The sequence below is a fragment of the Equus caballus genome, chromosome 1 (assembly GCF_041296265.1).
Source record: "Equus caballus isolate H_3958 breed thoroughbred chromosome 1, TB-T2T, whole genome shotgun sequence".
NCBI classification, from domain to species: Eukaryota; Metazoa; Chordata; class Mammalia; order Perissodactyla; family Equidae; genus Equus; species Equus caballus.
In genome coordinates this window covers 58,986,649-59,009,386 of record NC_091684.1, presented here as the reverse complement: position 1 = coordinate 59,009,386, position 22,738 = coordinate 58,986,649, and the positions used below count along the sequence as shown (strand labels likewise).

The window sequence follows — 22,738 nt, the reverse complement described above, 5'->3', positions numbered from 1 at the left end:
GCAGAGGGTGTGGGTAGGGCTGCACTGTGACCTTCGTGGGCTTCCTCCTCCATACAAAATGCAAGAAATATTTTATGACTGCTCTGGTAGAAGGATGAATAAGACCCTGGCTGGATTCATGATTATATATTCATTTTTTTCTTCTGAGTTTAATAGAAATGAAAATTAAGATGCTTTTGTGGCCCCTGAAAGTACCATGGGCATAGGCTTGTGTCCCTGCGCCTGATGGAGGTGGGCCCTGGACGGGGCCCTGGGAAGCTGGCTCTGGATCAGAAGCATCCCTGGGCTCAGGATTATTCGGAAAGTGCTACAACCTGGAACTCTCCCTCAGTAGGAAAAGCAACTTGTGCCAGCTGGTGGCTCGGGCCTGGGTCCCTCACGCTCCTGCCATGTGGGGAGGGGACAGATGAGCTCCATTCGATGACCACGAGATCAGTTCCAGTTCAACAGCTTCACTCTCCAAGCGCGGAAGCCAAGACTCAGGAGGAAGCTGTCTGATTTCCAAAGTGTCTGAGTGGATGTTCTGAGTAAGAAAGCCTGTGTGGTGCCCTTGGGTCTGGGCGGCATGTGGTCCATCGACACCGTGTGGCAGGGGTCTCCTGAACGCGGAGCCCGCTAGACTAGGGTGTGCGTGACTGTGTGCACAGGGTCTGGGTTTAGGTTTGCCATTGTACTGTCTATGGAGAAAGGATATATTAAGAAAAATTAAAATGTAAATAAAAGGAGGAGGGTGTTTACCCAAGCCGTTCACTGTTTTCAAGCTCTTTAGAAGCACCAATTCGTGTTGTAAAACATCTAACCATAAACCTGTATGCTGCCCCACAGGGAATGCCCACCTAGGCTTTAAAGCAGGTTTCCTGAGGCCTTTACCAAAGAGTGTACTATGACTAGAACTCTACAATTTATTAAAAATAAAAACAACTTCAGATCACCAATCTGGCCCAGATTTGTGAGTCTTTTCTGAGTGTTCTTTGCTGGCGTGGAATGGCAATGAGGCGAAATTTTCAGCTGCTAGTTGTGAGTGGACCTTGTAAATCTACATCAAAGGAATGACCAGCAATAGCTGTTACTAGGGACTGCAGTTCAAAAGGAAGAAAAACAAAAAAACCACCAAAAACACAAAAGCAGTAGCAAATAGCCCTTTGTAACCCTGGGGACCCCAGGGGGGTTTCAGCAAAACTGAACCTTCAATGCTCCACTGGCGCGGTAGTGAACTTGGGCCACGTTACAGTAGGCGTTGCTTCACAGAGTCCCCTCCGTCCCTCTGGTGGACTTAACATTTCAAAACCTTGCTCTCTACTTCTGAGGACCCCTGCTTTGGGGACTTCCTGCTTTCATGAGAAAGAATGTATTTAATTTAAGGATCAATCAGGATCATGAATTGCCATCTTTCTTTCTTTTTTTTAATGATGAAAATCCACAAGAGTGTAAAATATTCTTAGACACACCTAGCTTGGCAAATACCGCGGAACTCCACGTTTCTGTGAATTCACACACAAGCTAGCTGGCCCCTCAGTGCTGGCTGGCCCCCTTTGGCAGCGAAACACAATAATTTATTAAGCTTCAATACTTAATAAGTGTGCACAAATATCATGCAAACGTATGACCGTACTCAAAAACAAAAGTGTATTAGAGTCGTAGACTTATACAAAACATCTTGTAAACAAAAGGGAAGAGGTTGGTATTTTCTGTACAAAATAGGCAGGTTTTCCTTTTTTAATAATCTGTAAGATGCATCATACTTCTGGCAATTTCAAAAAGTGAAAACTGTATAAAAATAAATATTCTATGTACAAACACACACACAGGCCAGTCCCAGGTTAGAGGCATCACTGTAAGACAAAAACAAACACAAAACAACACAGAGTTAGCGTCGGAGGTCTGCGGGTGCTCATCTCCTTGGTGGGAAGGAGGTAGATGCTGTCGTGAGATGGATGGGGGCTCTGGATGGGGGACCTGGGGGAACCATGAGCCCAGAGATGGAAGAGCCTAGCGCTGACTGTCCATGCCACTTTCTCTTCCAGTCACTCCCCTTCCTGGCCACTAGAGGGCACTTGCTCTCTATGCTGCCCCGGGAGGCCTGGCAGTTGCTGAATTACTGCATCTTCCCAAACTGAACTTGACGGCGTGAACCAACTGACACGAGGCTCTCTAGTTGCTTCTCCAAGACATTGTAGCTCTCGACAGTGGCTGTTCTTCCCCTGCTAAGCTTAACCATTTCTATCTCCTAAGCATCAGTAGCAACCTTGAAGACGAAAATCTTTTTCTTCGAGGGCATGGGGTCTTTTTTGACACAACTCTCACCTGCGCCTATGGAGCCTTAACTGGGTGCAGGGGAGCTCACCAGGAGGATGAGGCTCGGCTGGAGGCACAGATCCTTGGGGAGGCATCTCCCTGAGGGCTGAACTTTTCCTTCTCTGGTTAGGCGTGCTCTAGGGACCCGGGTGAGCAGGCACTCCACCAGGGCCTGGGGTTTTGGTGGTTTCACTTTTACCCCATCCTGTGGACTAGTGAGTTCTGAGTGTTTAGCACAGAGGAGCTCCTCATCTCATTGTACGTGTACCTCTACTGCCCCGGGACAGGACTAGATTAGCTAGGCACGATCTCTTGGACAGCTTGGGGTCTCCAGCCCTTTTATGAGGATGAACCAATACCTTGAGACCGTGGTGGTGGAGGGCTGGTGAGAAGTCTTTGAGGGGAAGCAAGGTGGAGGGAGGCTGTGGGTGGACAGCATGGCAGCTAGCAAACCGAGGGCCCTGGTCAGGCTGGGGAGCCCTGCACTTTGGGGCCTGTGGCTGAGTGGGGTGATTGCGTGCCAGGGCACAGCCCAGTGGCATCAGATGGCTTTAATGGTGGCAATGCCAAGGCAAGTGCGGACAAATGAACGTTCATTGTTGGCAGGAATTCTGGACACCTGGAAGAGGTGGGGCTGCAGGTCTCCTGTGTGGAAGCATGAAGCTCTGATGGCTGAAGTTCAAGGGGAAGGGGAGAGTGGGGAGCCAGCCAGTCTCTATGAAGAGGTATAGAAGCCATGCGAGTTTATAGTTTAAGCATCTTAGATTTCCTCCATCTGGATAAATGTCATCATATGGCTTCAATGACCTCATATGAACCCTATGAGAACAGCTAATGATAACTGATTTTAAAACATGGTCTAGAACTCTTTGGAGGAAAGGTACTGTATATATTAATCACACAAAGCATAAAGATGTCATCTGTGTGGCTACATGGAAATTCCATACACTGAGATTTGCTGATGCCTTAAAAAGCATTTTTAAAGGTTCTCCAAGTGTGTGTGGTACGTGAGATGTGGAATGGGCACCCTGCCTTTGGTATCACCCCTTTTTGACCTATTTCTTGTTGCCTCATCTGCACAAAGGCCCGGAATGGAAATTGTGCATGCTTTATCACACATGTGGAGAAGGGAGCCCCAATACCTCTGTGCCCCCGAGGCACTTGCAACCCCCTGGGAAGCCTTACCTTGTTCCAGCAGCCCTGGACGGGTAAGCCGTCTTCGCCCTGCAGTGAGGAAGGAAGGCAGACGTTCAGACTCTCCAGGACGGCCCACCAAGGAGGCAGGACGGGGACAAGGGCCACACACATTGTGGCAGTTGATCAGCATGTGGCCCACCTGTTACTATTCCTTTTCTTATCCCAGGGCAGAGCCTTGGAAGCAAGCATGAAGTCAGTCGGCCTCTTTGCCCATCGGCCAGGATCACACGGAGTCACCGTGCAAGGCAAGGCCAAGAGGGACTCTCCTAGCCTGTGGGGTCAGCGAGCAGAGGCAACCTGAGTGTCCTGGAAGGACAGCCCAGAGACCCAGTGGTCTCTGCTCTAGCCATATTGAGGCTGGGTGCTCATGGGCAAGTCACTCAGTACTTGGTGGCCTTAGTCTCCTCCTCCGTAAAACCTGGGGGAGGTGTGGCAGTGTGAAAAGTCTGCTAAGGTGTCCCCCCACCCCAAGTTCTCCCATTCTTTTATTTTTCTCTCTTCCTTCACAATGGGATGAGGAAATCTAGGTGGTTCTTATCTGACAATTGATAAGGAGGAGGAGGAGCCTCAAAAGGACAGGCCCCTCACCCTCGTGCGTATTGCAGATGGCCCTCAGGTGCCGTCAGCAAGGAGACAGGGTTCCCGGCACAGCATCAGCCATTGCTGGGAATTCGGGGGGAAAAGGCAGCAAGATGGGAATTAACTGTGTGCCATTTGTCCCCTTTGCTGATGGCACCCACAGAGCGCCTGTAGCCTTCGGATGCCCCAAGTCTTGTCGGGCCCTGATCTGATATCCTGGCCTCTCTGCACACCCAGGGGGAATCTAGGAGTCTTCAAGAGACAGGTGGAGAGGGGGAGGCTGAACCATGGCAGAGATCTGGTTCCCAGTTACGTCTACTAGAATTGTAGCCCAGATTCCAGAATCCCAGACTCTAGAGCAGAGAAAGAGATGGACATAGGGTTTCAGGGGACTGGAGCAAGTGGTCAGCCCCAAGGAGGTTGAATGGGAGCCCCCATGCCCTGGACCAACTTCATCCACCGTGGCAGGCGCCTAACGCTCTCACCTGGTGTTCAGCAGGCAGCAGGCCCGACACGGAGGGCCGAAGAAGTCTAGTTATCTTGTACTAAAAATCATGATCAATAGCTCCCGTTGCCCCCATGCCCACAATAACACAGTGCAGGAGACAGGGAAAACAGCAACAATGAGAAACAAGACAGGGAAGACACGTACACTTCCACAGCAAAATTAATAGACAAATGACGCATCCATATGGGATGTTACTGGAAAAAATGCCACTTTGCATTAAGGGTCAAATAAAGATGACCTTTGTTGTCCCCTTTGGGTTGGGGAGGGGCTGCAGGGGGAGGCGGTGCCTTCCAGGCCTCAAGAAGACCTTCCGCCCCCTTCCCCAGCCCGCCACGGGGCGACACTTCACACGGACTCTGGAAGGGAGAGGAGCCTCCGCGGGCCATAGCGGCATTCCCATTGGCACATGGATGGTGGCAGAGGGGACAGAGGAAGGCGGGCAGGCAGAGGAGAATGGCCATGTGTGAGAGAGGAGCACGGCGGCCAGGGCTGCACCCGGCAGAACTCAAGGTGCTCAGACTGTGGAAGGGATGTGGCAGAGAGGAGACCTGGCCGACGGTTAATGGAGGCGCTTTGGAGGGACTGGGAAATTCCAGGGTTGAGAGAGGTGCCTGTGCATGCTGCATGCTCGGGGTTCAAGAGGCGGGGCCCGTGGGGGCTGGGGCAGCGAGTGAGGGGTTCAGTAGTGGGGGCAGGAAGCATGCTATTCTGCCCTCTCCTTTTGCTGCATATCCTGGTCCCCAAAAGTCCCTTCGAGGGGCTCTATGGTCACGTCTCAGGATCACACAGCATATTTTCTTATAACTTTTTCTCTTCTGTTCAAAGATAATTCCTGTGTGACCCGTGGGTGCGGATGTGGGGCCGGGAATTTTCATCTATTACTGGTATGAAAATGGGTCCCTGAACTGCAAAGCTGCTGCGGAAATTCAGGAGAGCAGGAACCTCATGAGTCTGCTGCTTTGGAATGAAGTGCCATCTTCTGCTTCCCTCGCCGTCAGCTGAAGAGATTGCTGCGAAGGCCTAGAAAGTTCCTGCCCGAGAGGGACTGGGTCCTGTGGGATCGGAACTGCTGCCACTCAGGCCGGGACATGCTTGGGAGGGGGGTTGTAAATGTCACCCCTCCTTCTCTGCCTTCCTGTGTCCTCCCTTTTCTTCCTTAACTACATTCTCAACCTTTCCATTCTCTTCCAGACTTTTTGGTGTGAACCATATAAAGATGAAAGAAAGGGAAACCAAGGGATGGTCCTGTAGTGCCTTTTGGGATTTAAGCAAAAAGGACGAACCCTTTAGGATCTAAAATCCTGATCTTGGACCACTCCCTAGTTCTGGTGGTGTCACCAGGGCAGCGACACCAGACCCAGTCTGGAAGAACAGTCAGGGTAGCCCCCCGCTCTGCCTCGGTTCTAGAACTCCTCAGTGTACCCCATGTTTATGAGCATGCCCGTCTGTCCCCTGCCAAATTGTGAGACGGCTGAGCGAGGAGGGATGTGGGCCCACTCAGGCATCTCATTTGAATGTTTTGCCAGACGCTCAGCCAATGCTTCCAAACTAACTGCAGTGTGAGAAGACAGGACGTCACAGTCCTAAGAAACCGTCCAGAAAACCCACTTTCCTTGTTTTCTTTCTGGTGGCTGATTTGTTTAGAAGCAGTTCTGAAAGGTGGGTCAGATGCAGCCAGAGCTGGCTTCAGGGTAGGAGAGATGGCTCACGTTAAGGTGATATGTTTTTGAAGCAGCTGCAGGGGGAAGCCAAGAAAACATCCTGGCGCACACTGCATGCAAGAGGGAGGCGTGGCAGGGGCCGAGGACCAGCCGGGCAGGTGGCACTTGGTGTCTACAGAGTGGAGAGGCAGGAAGTGGAAACTGGAGGGACGGAGAAGGAAGAGTGTGGAGAGGCACGCAGGCAGGAACCACACAGTGGGGAAGCCCAAGTCAGCCATGCAGGCAAGGGAAGGTGATGCCATACCAATGGGCACGGGGCATCCAGTCCGTCCAGCCCTGGTAACCCCGGCTCCCCTTTCTCTCCTTTAAAACCTCGGTGTCCCTGTTCACAAAACCAAGCACGATGATTATTTAGGTCAAGGCTGGCAGCTCCAACTGTGGAGTGGAGAGGTCCCGTCCTACCCTGGCCAGGATGTAGGTCCTTTGGGTCATATTGACAAGTAGAGCCCAAATCTCTGGTGACCACCATCTACCAAATTCAACCTCTGTGCTCTCTTTTGCTTCTAGGAGAGCTGAGCTTTGAAACCCCTACAACCAGCCCCCTGTCCACTTAAAGACTCACTTGGAGTAAACACAGATTAACTTCAACATTGGTGCATCACAATTTTCAGAACCTTCAGATGGCATGTGAAGGCACCTGAGGAGGCCAGCAGATGTGCCACAAATCAGTCCTTACTGGCTGGTTGGGGAAAGGTTCCTGGGGGTGTCTGTCTACTGATTCTGGTCTGCAGCTCTGCATGTTTAGCCGGATGGCCTTAGCGGGGACGCTAAGTCCCCTTGCTGGCTTCATTCTGCCCAGTTTTGGGCATAGGTGGCCCTCAGGAGACACTAACCCTGGCATCCTGCATCCTGACCAAGTGAGGATTCCGACAACTTGAACTGCTGGCCACAGAGGTGGCCACCAAACGAAGAAGGCAAATGCGTGGCTCACAAATGCTACACTGGCTTCCGAAGCCATCCTTGGCGCTAAGAGCCGAGTCCTTTTCCAAAATCGCTCTCCTCGCGGTTTTGCCATTCCCACACACCAATTGTTCTGCATCTTTAAAAGAAGGGGATTTAGCCAGAATTATGTGCAGCTGCGGTTTTAGGGCAACACCAACAGCAGGCAGAATTTCCCCGGCCGGATGAACAGACAGATTTTAGTAGCATCAGTGTAAGCATTCGGTTCTCATCTTATTTGCCTTCTTTGTTTCCAACTTGCAAACCTCAAGGAAAAAAACCAGAACAATACAAGTGACAAATGAAAACATACCAACGGACAGGGGGCATCTAATCCAGGCGCTCCTTGGTCTCCCTTATCCCCTTTAGGCCCTCTAGAGCCTTTCTTCCCCCTCTCCCCCTGTAAACAATGGATTAGTCCGAGAAAAAAAATATCAAAACTTTAGGATCATTCATGTGTTAAGGTCAGAGAAAAGGAAAAAGAAAACAAAATTAAAGAGGGAAATATAGATTATCTCAATTAGGATATTCTCCCCAATAGGATTTGGGGTCAGTACCCACCCCACCCTTCTAAGAACCTGAGAATCCAGCTAAGGCAAGGGGCAGGGAGCTGGAGGGCTAAGAGCTGGAAGCGGAGCGAGACGCAGGCGAAAGATACCGGTGGCCAGTTTTGCTAACACCGAGCCCGGAGTGGGTCTGTGATGAATGGGAGGACCCACTTTCTCTCTTTAAGGGTCCATTTTTGAAAGACTTTGGCTTGACAACTTTTGTCCCAATTGGCTGTCATCCTTTGATATTCTATCAGGAGGCAAGGTGATTTTGTTTAGAGCCCTGGGGTATGTGTTTGTTGGCAGGTGTGTGTGAACACAGCATGTATGAATGTGTGTACATACAAGGCTGTGCACATGAGTGTATAGTGTGTATGTGCTCCTGCACGTGCACGGGTGCATACATGAGTGTGTGTATGTGCATGTAGGAGTGTGTGCTTGTGCATGTGTGCACAAGTGCATATATGCACGTGTGTGTCCAGGGCTCATGGGTGGCCCTGGGTCCTCAGCTGGGTCCTCTCCTTCTATGTGTATCTCTGGCCCATCCTGGTTTGAAGTCATGGGCAGCTATTTGTATCTGGACACGCTGGTTCAAGGAACTCAATTGTTTCTGAAAAGCTTCAGTAAATATCATCTTTCTAAATTGAAATCCATTTTGTATGTGTCATCGTCTCTCTCTAACTAAAGAAGGGCTGTGGGGAGTTCTTTGTAATGAATTTGAGTTTGGATTTTCCTGTGCTGGGTTCCTTAGAAAGGGGCCCTGTGCCCCGGGGGAGTCTTCCCGGGAGCGCTTCTCCTCTCCAGCAGGCCCATTGTCCAATGCTGGGGGACTTCCACAGCGTTACTCCAGGCAACAAGACCTTGAAGGCGGCAGCACGTTGCTCAGGGCAAAGACTCAGAGTGAGAGCAGATTCTGCCCGCGATCAGAAGCGTGACTTTGGGAAATTACTGAACCTCTCCAAGCCTCAGTTTCTTCACCTGTAAAATGTGGATAATAACCCCTGCCTCAAAACCTTGCTGTGAGGTCTTCATGCACATTAAGTGCTTAAGACTGGCGTACAGTATGTGCTCAGTACACGAGAGCTGCCTCATAACGGGAACAGTAACGACGATCATTTCTTGTTAGCTAGTGTAGGATCCAAGGCTGCCACCGGAGGTGTGGTCTTGCCATGTCCCCGTGTCCCCGTAATGGAAGGGTGCAGGGTTCCTTAGAGGCAGGCAAAGGATAAGAATATTTTTGATGTTTCCCTGGATCTTTGGAAACTACTCAGATTTCTTGATTCCAGAGGTTTCCTGTAGTTGCCAATGCTTTGTTTTAAGTAAGTTTCCTAAAACGCAAATGTTTGCTTGGAAAATAATACGTTTTTAAGAGGAAATGTGCATGCATACTAGGTGTAATTTCATTGGCTCTGAGATACGTCCACCAATGAGAACATCATGGCGTGAATGATCCCCAAGCAGTGGACAAGCAAAACCAGGAGCTGTTGGCTGGGGAAGCCCTGGGGTAAACTTTCTCAGGAGTGTGGTCCCTCGTTCTCCTCGGGTCAGGCCAGTGTGAAAGTGAGCACAGTTTCCTAAGTTCAGAGGTTGGGCAAAGCTCCAGAATAGTGGGGGTCACAGGTCCTGGAGATTTGCCTGTGGGTGACAGAGGGTCTGCGTGGCCTTGACTTTGAGAATGGGTAACTCACACTATGGGGCTGTCTTGTTGTAAGGGCAGAGGAAATGGTCTTAAATTGGGTGTCCTTTGAAGACATTAGAGTGGAAGCTTTACCTACATCCTTCTTGCCTCCAACCCCAAAGAGTGACATGAAAGAGGCCCTGGGGAAGGGGGAGCTCTAGCTTGTACAGGGAAAGGGGCTCATAACATTGAAGTAGCAGAGAATTCTTTAAAAAAAAGTATAAAAATTGATTTTTGAGGAAATAAATTGAAGCTGGGGAGTGGAAGGGAAAGATGGAGGGACATGGGATATTATAATGGGGTGAACACATCTAGGGGGAGCAATGCTGAAGGAGTGAAGGAAGGAAGAGGAAGGCCAAGGCCAAAAAAGATGGGAGAGGAAGGAGAGGTAAGGAGGCGGGGGGGACCTGGAAGCAAGACACACACACACACCCCCACACTCACACACGTATGCACATGCCTGTGCACACACCCACTCCTGCCCATTCATGCATGCACACTTTCACACACACACACCCCCCATACTCACACATGTATGCACATGCCTGTGTGCACACCCACTCCTGCCCACTCATGCACATGCACTCTCACACACACACACTCTCACGCCCCGCAGCTGGCGCGTCTTGGAGAGGGACAGCGCCTCACTGCATCTACTTAGACCTTTCAGTTGGCTGGCTTGCAGGCAGCTCCACGGTGACACCCAATTTTCCTGATGCCCAAACTGCTAAATTCTTTCTACCCTTTATCCTTTGACCAATTTTTTCATCCTAAAAGTGGCTCCTGGGCCAGATTCATGGAGCTGCTAAGGGACAAGGGGGAGCCCTTAGTGACAAGGGCAGAACATTCTTTTCCCTGACGTGTCTCCCCTTAGAGAATTGCCTGTTTTGGGCTCTGGGGCTTGCCCAGCACTATGCGACCTCCCTCCTTCCATGGACAGGAGAAAGGCTCCACGGCGGTCCTTGGGTGGGACATGAAGAAGCACTATTTTCAGATTGTCTCAGTTCACTGTGAGATAGAACAGCAGGCTGGGGCGCACCTGCTGGAGCCCCTGGCGTGGGGCAAGGTTTGGGAGCGGCTGTGCAGGCAGCCCCCTCACACCTGGCGGGGGTGGCGGGCTTGAACTTCTCCAGCTTCACCTTCACAAGCAACAATGAAGCTTCTAACCAGAATGTCATCTAGGCCCTTCTGGCTTTTTACCTCGTCCAAGGTGTCAGTATTCTGAGCTTCCAGGCATCAGAAACAGGTGTCCATGGCAAAGCGCTGACTCTGCTTGGACCTTTCTTTGTTTTGGAGGCTTTCTTACCAAGCCCTCACATCTCCCCCCAAAAGCTGTGTTAGGGCTGCTAGTTAGAGAAGCCTGAATGAGGCGGGGACATGTAGGGGGACTCTTCCAGGACATCCTGGCATCTTCAGAGTCAAATCTCTTGGATAGAGAGAATAAACTGTTCCTTGATCCAGAAACCTGCTTTTTGGAATAAGTCAGCTGGTCTTTACGGTCTACTCAAAGAAAGAAGCTTCACGCAAATTGACTGCTTTCTGGACTCGACTTAAGAGACATATTGTTAATTTATATATGGGACGGGGAAAAGTACGTAAAACCTTAGAGAAGGAAAGTGGAGAAGAGATATTTCCCACTGATTCCTGGAGTGTTCCTGGCTGATTCCATGACCTCAGTTCCTTAAACATCAGAGCTTCCTGCTCCCCACCTCCCCACTGCCGGTGATAAGGGCACAGGCCTGCCCTGCCCCCACCTCTAGAGCAACACAGTGACCGTCACTGCAAGGGCTGGCCTTGCAGCCTGCAAATGGCTCAGTGCCTCAAGCCAACTGAAAAAGTCTTAAGAAATAGGTTTAAAAAGTATTAATTGAATATAATAAAATCAGAACACTAGAAATAAATTAGAAAGGAAGTTAGCATGCCAACTAAGAGGAGGAATGATCAATTTTTTTAGTGGCCTAAGTTCTTTGATGCCACAGTAAAGAAGGTGGGCTTCCCAGTCTGCCTTCACAGGCTGGTGCAGCTCTGGATGGAGGTCTGTTTAATGCCAGTGGTTTCCAGACTTGGTCTCCCACGGACGGTCTGGTGGGGGAGCTCTGCCTGCTCCTTCTTCTTTACAGAACATATGGGACAAACTGAATCACTTTTGACCAGCTTCCAGAAAGGAGAATTTAGGGATATAGAATTACCCAACAAATACATCTTAAATTGAAGACACTGGAACTAGTGCCAGATATAAGCATACAGATTCTGGCAATTTCTATTCATCAACATGGTTATCAATGTTCAAAGATCAGCCAGATGACCTGGGTTCTAGAAGCCACTGTTCTGCCTCCAACGCTCCGGGAAGCCAGTATATTTAACATCCATCTGGGCCTTGTTTCTCCATCTGTTTTTCCTGCCCCTTCTCTTCTACCTCTAAGGCCCTTGGATATTGTGACCCACTAGAAGACGCTCTTGCCCCTCTAGGGGGCGTGTGTTGTACTGTGCGGACCACTGTGATGAAGCGGCAGAGGAAACATTCTAGAAAGGCACACAAAGGTCATCTCTTGGTCAGATGTAGTTAAATGATCCCTGCTGGGCCCAAATATGTCATGTGTCATATACATGGCATGCGTCATATAGCACTGTGCTGTGGACATTCAATAACTGTGTCCTGGTGAAGATGGCAGAAACCAAAGGGAGAGCAAGGGGGCCTCGGAAGGCACAATTTGTTTTCCAGTCCTGCCGACTCTTTCCAAGAGAAATAGTGGCTGTGATTCTTTTTAAAGGATTGGCCGCTTGCAATAGTTGTCTTCTTGTTCTCAGAAATGAAATTTATTTTCTCTCTCACCAGTGGCCTGGAATGCCTGGTGAAACTAAGTTTCAGAAGGTAGGACTAGGTAATGATGGATTTAAAAATATCATTTAGGGGGCCATTATCAGGGCAATATAGAGAGAGCTGGGCACGTGACTCCCATTACTGGATGGCAATGCTAACCTGATGGTCACTGTGGGATTCAGTCTCCCCCCGTCATGCAGAAAAACACATGCTTCAATTTCGAGATTAGACCCCAGGCTCCCTGCATGCCATGGATTAAGCCCCTCACTATAAAGCCTTTTAATTTAGGATGATTTATCAGGAAAAACTGTATTTGCCGCGCTGGGTCAGGAATTACCAATTGATCATTCCACCACATCATGAAGGCATTAGTAACCAGAGCCAAAGTGCGGAGTTCAGACTCACCCGGTTTCCTTTGTCCCCGGGTGGTCCATGTAAACCCTGCAGTAAATCAGAGAAATGAAGACACGTTAATGAGAAAACGCAGGATGGCCATTCATTCCTTCCTTCCAGGCTCTTCACTGATGCCTAATTCATCGGAGACAGGTTTAATTATCCCCATTTCACAGAAGGGGGACAAAGCCGAAAGCTGCCCAAGGAATGTGACCGAGAGACACATAATGAGTTATGGGCCAAGCCCAGAACACAGTTCTGGTTTTCTTGCTGTGCAGCCAAGCCCTGGCCTGAGGCGGTGTCCTTCTAGAACACTCACACTGAGGAGCGACTGGTGCTGAGGACAAGGTCTGGGCGCCAAGAACTCTCCTGTCAGGGGAGGTGCTCATATGGCTCTCCGGCCAGGCTCTTGCTAGAAAAATGACTCCAAAGTTCCTCTTTTCAGGTACGGGCTGCTCTCCATGTCTTCGGCTTGGGGAATGAGCCTGAGGCAAAGACTGGCCAAGCTGCCTACTTAGCCAGAGCAAAGCCGCCCGGTCAGGAGAGCACAGACCAGAGAGCAGATGTACAGCCTGCAAGGTGTGGGAGACAAAAGTCCTGGCTTCTCAGGCCATCAACTTTGATAACCAAGCATTGGGAAAACCTGCTGCCGGTGGAAAGGTAGTCGCCTGGGAAAGCTGCTCCTCTCACGAGGCATCTCCGTCTTGCGTTACAGTGATCTGGACTGGATTTTGCCCCTCCTCGAGGGCAGGGGCAGTGGCGCATTCATTTGTGAGACCCTCACTGCACTGAACTCAGAGAGTTGCCGTGGAAGAGGCTCGGGCGTGTTTGCTACATCCCGTTAAGACGGTATGTACACTCAACTGAGGACCCAACCCCCCACAGGGGCCACGTGTCTCGGGGTTCTCTTGAGCGGTGCCCAGCAGGGAAGGTCCAGTGCCGTAGATCAGTGGGCTATATTGGCAGCTTCTGTCATAGAAACGAGAATCCTCCCTTGGCCCTAGATTTTTTGCTCCAGGCTTTGGGTACCCTGTTTTGACACTGCTTCTGTTGGGGGACGGGGGTTAGTAGAAAGAAACCTCTGATCCCAGGAGACTTACAGGAAGCCCAGCTGCTCCTGTTGGTCCTGTTATCCCAGGGTCACCTTTGCTGCCCTGAAATGGGAGAAAGAGACCCATGAGCCCTTCCTGACATGGTAACAACCTTCCATCAACCATTTTCTTTTTTTGTATGAAACCTGGGAAAAATTCTCCAGTCCCCTCCAGGAAGCAAGGGCTGAACAGAAAGTGGGGTGACTAGTGTGGACTTTGCCCTGGGGAGGGGGCTTGGAAGACCCCCTCACCCTCCCTCCAGCAGGGACTTTCCCCCAAGACCCTCTGGAAGGACTGGCAGTGTGCTGGGGACACTGGCTGGCTGGAGGCATAAACAGGAGAACAAGGAGGAGGAACTGGGCACGGACAGGAAGGAGAGAAAGGGAAGAGAAAGGCAGCTTTGATTTCTTCTTTGAAGCTGCAAGCGTCACCCCTCAGAGCTGCCATCCTGGTTCCCCAAGTGGCTGGTGACCTCCAGGATTTTATGCTCCCACACTCTTCAAAAGCTCCCCACTTGGCTGTGCGGTGTGGGAGCGAGGCGGGCAGTACCTGCCCTGGGCAGAGTCCGAAAGGTGGGCGGCCCGGGAGCAGGGAGAGGAGCTCGCACAGGCCAAGCTGGATGGCCGCCCACTCGGAGGGCCAGCACCAAGGCCATCCACGCCCTGAACATGTGGAAACCGGGCCAGCTGGGAGGAGTGGACATGCAGAGGACACGCAGCTCTCCCGTCTCCTCTGTGCTGCCGCCCGCACCCTCACCTTGCGTATACCGCACCCCGCGGCTGGAGCTCAGGGGACGGGGACCGCGGGGCCCGCCTAACGCCTGGCCTCCTGACTTCTTGGTGTCCCTAGGATTTTTCACACCACCTGGCACTCTCTCCATGCTGTCTCTAAATCATAGGCCTCTCTGGTGCCAACCGCGCCCAGGGCCTTGCCAGACTGAGCCTGTGACTGATGGCAGGTGACAGAAGCTGAGAGGAGGAAGCTCTCCAAGCCTCTGTCCACTCGTAGCTACAAAACGAACCCCCGGGCTGGCCGGCTCCCCCAAGGCTCTGGCGAGGATCATCAGGAGAGACGGATGGAGGTGTAGGAGACGCGGGCGAGGGCTGGGACTGGGGGCTGACGTGGTGACCTGAGGGTCACAGGCACCAGGGCTGAGGACGGGCCGCTTCCCTCCTCCTGGTCGCCCAGGCTCCAGCCCACTGAGCACTCACCCTCTCGCCCTTTGGTCCCGCCGGGCCTGGGACTCCGATTGGTCCTGGAGTACCCTGGGGAGGTGAGAGAAAGCAGAGGTGAGGGCCCTGACGCTGTAGGGAGCCCTGGGAGGCCCGCCCGACGCCTGGAGATGAGCAAGGTCCAGAGGCCCAGTTTTCAGGGTTGGCGAGGCCAGGCTTGTTCGGGGCGGTCATTCGACTGGGCCGCATTCCTGTTTGGGTTTGGGGGCCTCGGGAGAGAGTGCCTCTCCCCTCCCTCAGAGCCAGATTCGAGGAAGGAAACCCTTTTGCTTCACAACCAAGCTTGCCAAGGCTGAAAACGGTAGGAGAATGGTTGCTTGTTTTGCTCCCAGAAGCGCTTGGGAGGGAGTTGATGCCATCCCAGGGGTGGGGGCCGGGGGCTGGCACCCCTTTGCTGTCGCAGCTCCACATGCAGCAGGAGGGTCTTCATGCCACAGAGACCAATGCAGACGCACAAACAGAGGCAGGCGTGGGAGGGTCGTAAGCCATACCTCCCCCACTCCCACCGTGGCCTATCCCTGGCCTTCAGCCTCCGGCCGGGCCTTCCGTCCTCACTCCCAGGCCCTATGGAACAGGTGGACTGGACAGTGAATTAGCATGCCTTGGGGGGCTGCTGACACTGGCCTGGCAGGGAGGTGTGCCGTAAGTGCTCCTGACTAGGGACAGCGGGGGCGGGGGGCCGGGGTGGGTTGGGGCAGCTGGAGTGACAGGAGCTGCGTTGCTTAGAGACAAGCAGGGCTTCCTAAGCCACAATTAAACATCTTCCCCAGGTTCCCAATTTGTGGCCTCACGACATAGAGTCTGTATTTCAGAGCTTCCTATGGCTCTGCCTCAGTGTTTATATTTCCTGCTCAGATGGGGCCATGAAGACACGGGGCTGGGCCTATGGGCAGTGCGTGGTGGTGCTCCGCCACAGCTACGAAAGGCCGGGAAGGAGCAAGTGGGGAAATGCTGGTTTCCTTTACATGGAAGAAAAAAAGAGCAATAAGACGTTCTCGGTGCCCCCTCTACAACCACGAGAGAAAAAGGAAAGCTGTGGGCATCTGGGACACAAGAACATCAAAAACGAACGAGGCCAGATCAGGGTGACAGTTCAGAACTCCAGAGGCGCTGGTCACCTTCAAGTCCTGCCTCGAAGGCCTATAAACTCTGAGATACGGGAGAAGTTTCTCGGCCTTCCTGAGGGTCAGTTTTCCCACCTGTAAAATGGGGATGATAACAAGTGCCTACCTCCTAGGCTGCTGTCAGGTTAAAATGGGTGAATGCATGTCATGCGTTTGGCAATGGGCCTGACACCAAGGAAGTGCCCAGTAAACGTTAGTACTGGCAGGCAGGACTATTCTTCCCACAAACATTTTCCTTTAAGGTTGTGATATTGATCTTATGAGAAAAATAAAACCTCAGGTCCAAAGAGGACAGAATATATGAATTTTCACTGCTCTCCTCTGTCCAACATGAATGGAATAAGTAGTCGAGAGGAATGTCGTGTCTCTCTGATTCATCCCCTAGCCCTGACGGGCCACCTGGGAAAGGTGTGACAGGAGCGAGGAGGATGGAAAGGGGGGACTGTGATGGAGAAGCAAAGCCAAAATAATGTCTGCAAAATTGGTATCTTCTCTGTCGGTCAGAGTCTACAGCATCAACTCCATAAATGCGTGGGGAGAGGGGCTCAGAAAAAGATGTCACCTTGGGCAGCCACGTCCCCTCCTCTTCTTTATGATGGCACAGAACAGGCATGCAGTAGGACGAGGCCCTGAGTGGGGTCACTCTCGGTCATCTGACTTTGAGAGCTCTAGGCTTCTGCTGGTGTCAGTTCTGAGGCCCACCTCCAGGCCCCGGGACGTCCTGCCGCCACGGTGCTCTGACATCTCCCTCCGCCCTGTGTGCACGTCCTCCCCTCTGCAAACGAACCCCTGCAAGTTCTCATCTTCCCCGAGTGTCACTCCAGCCAGCTCATTAGAACCTCGTCTTCTAAGCAGACCAAGCATCTGTGGCCTCAAAAGTGCCCTGAAGGGGCAGAGCTGGGGCTCACCGGCTGACCAGGGCTGGGCACACGGACAGCTCTGGTTACGGCTCCCAAACAGGCAAGTCCAGCCTCCTGGCCATTGATGGCCAGTGATCCCTACATCATGGGAAGGTAACAGGCTTCCGTCAGGAATGCCACTGCCCTGAAGACCTCATGGGGTGCTCTGGGGGGACTGAAAGGTGGAGAAGAGGGACGTGCCTTTTGATGCTTCACTTGTTTCTCACAAGAAGGCCAGGTGCTTTTTAGTCATGAGTAGGTGATGCCTGTTTTCTGGAGTCAGGAAGAATGGAGAAAAAGGGGACCAAAGTGTCCCTCATTTGCTTTGTATAAACCCCTTTGTTGGGTTGCAGGGCAGCTGTGGCACCACAGGAAGTGAAAGGTCAAGTTGTAAGATGCGCATGGAACACTGAGCTGGGACTGGCCCATGTGCTCCCAAATGCTACACCTGCCCTCACCTTTCAGTGCTGTCCCCACCCATACACACCAGGCTGGTGGCTGCACAGGACTAGGAAGCCCTCACCGGCAGACAGGAGATGAACAGAGCTCACAGCATGAAGACAACACAGCACGACGGGCACATACAGAGACTGTTGTGTTTGGTGGGGATGTGTCATGGTCCAAACCCCCAGGGCTGGGCTCCCAGGCTGAACTCAGCATTCTTTTAGGAACAGAGGCTGGGCTGCTGGAGTGGCCTTCTACCCCCTGCCCAGCAGAGCGGAAATTCAGATTTGAGGACCTTGAGTGCATACTATGGACGGGCGAAGTCAGATGAAGGCCACTCTGTTTGGTCAAGAGGCCTGCATAAGCACTTCTGAACTGAGCAAAGCTGGTACCTTTGTGGTGTCAGTGGTGGGATAAGGCATGACTCACTGGGAAAAAAGGGCCACAGCGGGACAGACGAGAGGGATCACAGGCTGGGGGTGGGGTGGGGTGGAGTGAGGGGTAATGGAGAAGTGACACTCACCGGTGGCCCAGGCCTGCCGTCCAAACCTGAAGCTCCCTGGACGAAGGGAACAGTTTGACCAAAAGAAGGGGAGGGGAGGAATGGGAGGGAGAAAAAGGGACCGGGGAGGGAAGAGGTGAGTGAAGCAGTGACTCTGGACAGACATAAATGCTGGTAATCAAACAAAACGGGAGAAATAAGCTCAGGAGGACAGGTGATGGTATTCACATGGAAACCAACAAAAACACGGAGACGCTGAATGCAGTGTGGCCAACTCCTGAGCAGGCTGGGTCCTGATCAGTGCAGACGGCCGTTCTGATCCTCTGTGCCCCCTGCTCCGCTCTCTCCTTTTATCCCTTTTCAGAAATCCCCCTCCCAAGGGGTTGCAGGGCTCCGGGGAAAGGGATCAGAACGTTAACTCATGAGAGGAGTCTGGAACCAGAGGGAACACATCCTTCCCAGGACTAGTCTCCCTGGGGAGGGACAAGCCATGGAGGTGGGGCCCCGTGAGGGTGGTCTTCCCAATGTCTTTTGCATAGCTGTTGAGAATAGGCCACACTGGGGAACCCCAAGAGGATCAGCACTGGGGTACAGCACCTGGCTTTGAAACCTGGGTAGAAGCTGGCCCACTTCTGCTTCAGCCGGGTGGGAGGAGTGGGCCTTGAACGATAATACTAATGACGCCTGACATTTCCCTGGCCCTTCACAGTTTCCAAAGGTCAACACAAACTCAATCCACTTTTATTATCCCAGACAAGGGCTCTTCTATAGGAAAAGGCTTTGGGGGCAGCTGACTGGGACAGAGGTCTGGAGTAAACTGGCTGGCAGGCGGGATGCTATTAAGACCCACTCACTATGTGGCAGCCAGTGACATATGCAGTGGGAATGGGAGCTCTTGCTCCAGTGCTGGGCTATGAAGCGGCCCCTGTGACCCACCTAGGAGGTCGAGGGGGAAATAATCTGATGATTCCAACGTGACAAACCAGGGAGAAGGCAATGGGGGCCCTCTAGCCCAGAAAGGACTGAGTTTTTGAAAACTGCTTCTGACTGAGCCTCAGAAATGAGCTTAGGCCTCAGGATCTTAAAGGTGGGGCAATGCTTCCAGGAAAGGGAGGGCAGGGGGCTGCTCCCTCCTGGGGAGAGTGTGTTGGGTAGGAGGATCCTACAGGGCCTCGCTTCTCAGTTTTAGGACCACATAATTCGGGGACGATCTTGACTCATAGTCTAGAGAGCTGTGGTTCTCTCTTGGCTGCAACATCAGAGTTTTCTGGGGGTGATGTAATGTCATACAGATGCCTGGGCCCCACCCTGGCCCAATTTAACCAGAGTCTCCAACAATGAAGCCAGGGTAACGGCACGTTTGAAAGGCTCAGGTGACTCCGATGTGCAGCCAGTGTTGAGAGCCACTTGTGTGGGGCAAACAGGAACTCAACAGGCTATGCCAGGAAAAAGAGGCTGCTGCTATATGGAAGAAAATGTTGAGGTGAAGCCTAAAAATAGAACTGTAGCTAAATATCCACAAACTTTGTCTATGTAGCATTAATACTGAGTTATCTGGAGCACGGGGCACAACTGCAGGTTTTCAAGCCGTATGTGGGCCACTGACATTATTTCGGATGGTCTGCAGTGTTGCAAGTAATTTTGATTTAATGTTAGAAAATGAGAGAGATTTCACATAAAATGCCAGATTTCCAGCCTTCTTTGAAAAACTAGAAATTTTTCAGAAATATGGGACCTTCATTCCCCTAGGGCAACAGTGCGCTGAACTGAGAAGTGGCTGCTCTCTTAAAGAAGGGACACATGGTCTCCAGTGCGCCACAGTCCTCACCACTCCCTATTGTTCTCCAAAGTCCATGTTAGTTGCCTCCTAGGAATATGCTTGCTCTGTTGTTTTCTTAAGGTAGCAAAAGTATTTCTCTATAGCCATGTCTCTAACAAAAGCTGAAAAATTAAAGACAGACTGGATTCTTTGTCTTTCCTCTGGCACTTTCTCTGTTTATGTTACCTGTTTGGTCTCTGTGCTGTCTCCTTTTCAACCCCTGACTGAATTCTCCAATGTTCACCAGGGCTGTTGGGGCCATGAAGGTGGACAAGGAGAGAGTTGTGGTTGGGTGGGGGCAGAAGGCTCTTTATTAGTAAGGAGCACTTAATCATTCCTGACGCAGCCTAAGACGTGGGAAAATGCCTGCTAAAGTCATCAGTCCTCTGCAGTCTGTCAAGTGCATCAGCTCCTTCAACGGTCCGCATTTGACGCACTAACGTGGCTGTAACATACCTTCAGCTCTAGCTGTTCAGTTGTTGCGATGACATTAACCAGACCTTCAGGCTCTGCCAAGCTGGGGTAACTGGGCTTCCCATTGTTCCCCTGCTCTTTACAGCTTCCTGGGGTGGGAACTGGCCCGGTGCCCGGGATAGAGGAAGCCCCAGTGGCTGGAAGGAGCCCCTTTAGGAGGCCGTGGCCTCAGTGGATGAGCAGCCTGCAGCTTGGCCCAGCCACCGACTTCATGTATGACCTCAGGTGACTCACTGTCTTCTCTAGGCTTATCAGTAAAATGATTAACTGGATTGCTAAAGTCCCTTCCAGATCTTGAAAAACAAACCAAAAAGACTGCCCATCTCACTGGGGTGTGGTGAGGATGAGCCCAGGGCTCCAGGATGGCGTTGAGATACGCTCACCTAGACGCAGGTGAGGCCCTGATGAGGCCATCAGCCCAGGGGAGCTTGGGGCAAAGGATTCACCCAGGCTGCGCGTCTGGAAATGCGGCGCCTTCTGAGCAGCCCCCCACCCCTGCCCAACCTGGGGTCTCTAGCTGAGACTGAGGTCGGAGACCTCGTGGAACCGGGATCTGAGTGGCCTTAGCCCACTGGGACCAGAGAATCTGACTTTTTACAAGCTTTTCTGCCATGGCCAGTGCTTAAGAGCAAAGAGTGGGGGCTCTCTTGGGGTCCCTCAGGGAAAACAGGAGAGAGATGGCAAACACTCCATTGTCCCACTGCTCCCAAGTCCTCCAAGCCTGGCCCCTGCAAGGGCAGATTTTAATCAGCCACGAGAAGGGCCTGAGGCTGTTGTCAGGCCGCCTTTGACTCTCCAGCTGGGTGCTCCTTGGGGTGGGGGACCCTGTCCTTTTCCAGCTTTGACTTCCCCCCAGACCAGGGCCTGGCCCAGAGGAGGCCCTCAGTGAGAGGATTAGAGCCTACGGTCCTGCTCAGGTGGGAAAGTGAAACCACACAGAGCTTGGGGATGCTCAGAACTTTAGAACCTCGAGTTTTCCAGGGGCCTTCTCCCGGGGCCCTGCCCAGCCCCTCATCGGGATCACCCGTCTGGGCTCCTCACAAGAGTCCAGCTGGGTCCGCAATACTTACGGGTAATCCCAGAGGACCTCGGTCTCCTTTTTCTCCCTGGACGCCCTTCTCTCCTTTTGCTCCATCTAGTCCTGCTTCCCCCTGAAGGAAAGGGAGACAGGGGAGATCACAGGAGGGCATGTCCCAGACCACACTCATTCTTGCATTCTGGGGTCCCGGAGACAGGGGTGGGAGGTGATGGCGGGGCAGGTAGAGGAGGGAGGAAGGAGGAGGTGGAGGGGCCGGCACAGGGGTGGTAGGCTGGTCCTCCAAGAATCCTTGAATTCTTAGCCTGGCTCTGCCTCTGCTAGAGACCCCTGCATCCCTGTAGTAACTCTGAGGTCCCCAAAGGGAAAAAGGATGAGTGGAGTGGACACAAGCCGATGGTGCAGTTCCAGGTCAGGCTTTGGCGTAGGTGACCGTTTGCATGGCAGGTAAATTGGGACCCTGCAGAGATTGGCTGGCAGATGCTTGAAATGCTACCACTGGAGCTCTGAGGCTCCCAAATTATTTAGGAAAAGAAATTGTCTAATAGTCTCCTGAAGAATGTCAGGGCAGGAGGCAAGGGTCACTGTCATACCAGCAGCCTCCAGTCTCCCTTATTCATTTGAAATGCTTTGGGAGGTTGACTGCGAAAGCCCCAGGCCAGAGTCCAGCAGGCTTGGTCCCTGGGATGGGTCCCATGCTATGTCACTCTCTGTCTCCCACCAAACTTCACGGGGAGTGAAGGGTCTGGGGCAGGATACATGGTAAGAGGATTTCATCATTTGCTAAGACTCTAACCTGTCACTTGGTAGGGTCGATTGATGGATGGGAAAATTCTAAACCCAAAGCACACAAGGTGTCAATGATGGATGTTAAAGGGACCACAGGACTTCAGTCTATCCTGACCATAGCCTACTGGCTGGAGTGTCACATGATTCCACTTAGGGAAGGGGTCAGCTGGGCTGCCTGCCTCGGAAGCACCTTCCCTCTTTTCTGCCCTCACCAAGATGCAGCCCCCTCCGTACCCCTGGGCCAGCACCTGTCATAGGACCTCTTCTTACCTTTGGTCCAGGAACACCTTGGAGCCCCTGCATTTGGAATCAAAACAAGGCACCTCAGAACCGCATTTCTGTTTAAGTCAACTTCCTTGTCCACAAGTTGGACCATAAAACAGCAAGGGCTTGAGGCGCAGAGCCTGGCCAGGGGTCCCTGCTGGGGAGGTGGAAGTGGATTGAAGGGGGGCTGTGCTGGGGGCTCGCTGGGGTGGGGCTGAGCCAGGCTTCCCCAGCCTGGCACTGACTGGGAATCTCTCTGTGGCCCCCATGGCTGAACCAGAGTCTCATGATTTGCAGAGACCCCCAGGAAAAGTTAGAGAAATTAACATGTGCAAAGTGCTTACAGAAGAGTCTGGCACATAGCAAGTTTCAACACACATTGGCT

At 52.2% G+C, this 22,738-nt stretch overlaps 1 protein-coding gene across 1 annotated transcript in view; it reads right to left on the bottom strand.

Annotated features, from left to right (window-relative positions):
- Positions 1 to 1,381: 1,381 nt before the first annotated feature.
- Positions 1,382 to 22,738, bottom strand: part of COL13A1 (collagen type XIII alpha 1 chain) — a 154,112-nt gene continuing 132,755 nt past the window's right edge. The window contains exons 34-42 of the mRNA XM_023644199.2: positions 22,360 to 22,386; positions 21,335 to 21,415; positions 17,993 to 18,028; positions 14,982 to 15,035; positions 13,780 to 13,833; positions 12,692 to 12,727; positions 6,545 to 6,622; positions 3,481 to 3,519; positions 1,382 to 1,832 (exon numbers count right to left, since the gene is read on the bottom strand). Coding sequence (XP_023499967.2) covers positions 1,830 to 1,832; positions 3,481 to 3,519; positions 6,545 to 6,622; positions 12,692 to 12,727; positions 13,780 to 13,833; positions 14,982 to 15,035; positions 17,993 to 18,028; positions 21,335 to 21,415; positions 22,360 to 22,386 — 408 coding nt within the window. The 3' untranslated portion in view covers positions 1,382 to 1,829. The remainder of the gene's footprint in view (positions 1,833 to 3,480; positions 3,520 to 6,544; positions 6,623 to 12,691; positions 12,728 to 13,779; positions 13,834 to 14,981; positions 15,036 to 17,992; positions 18,029 to 21,334; positions 21,416 to 22,359; positions 22,387 to 22,738) is intronic.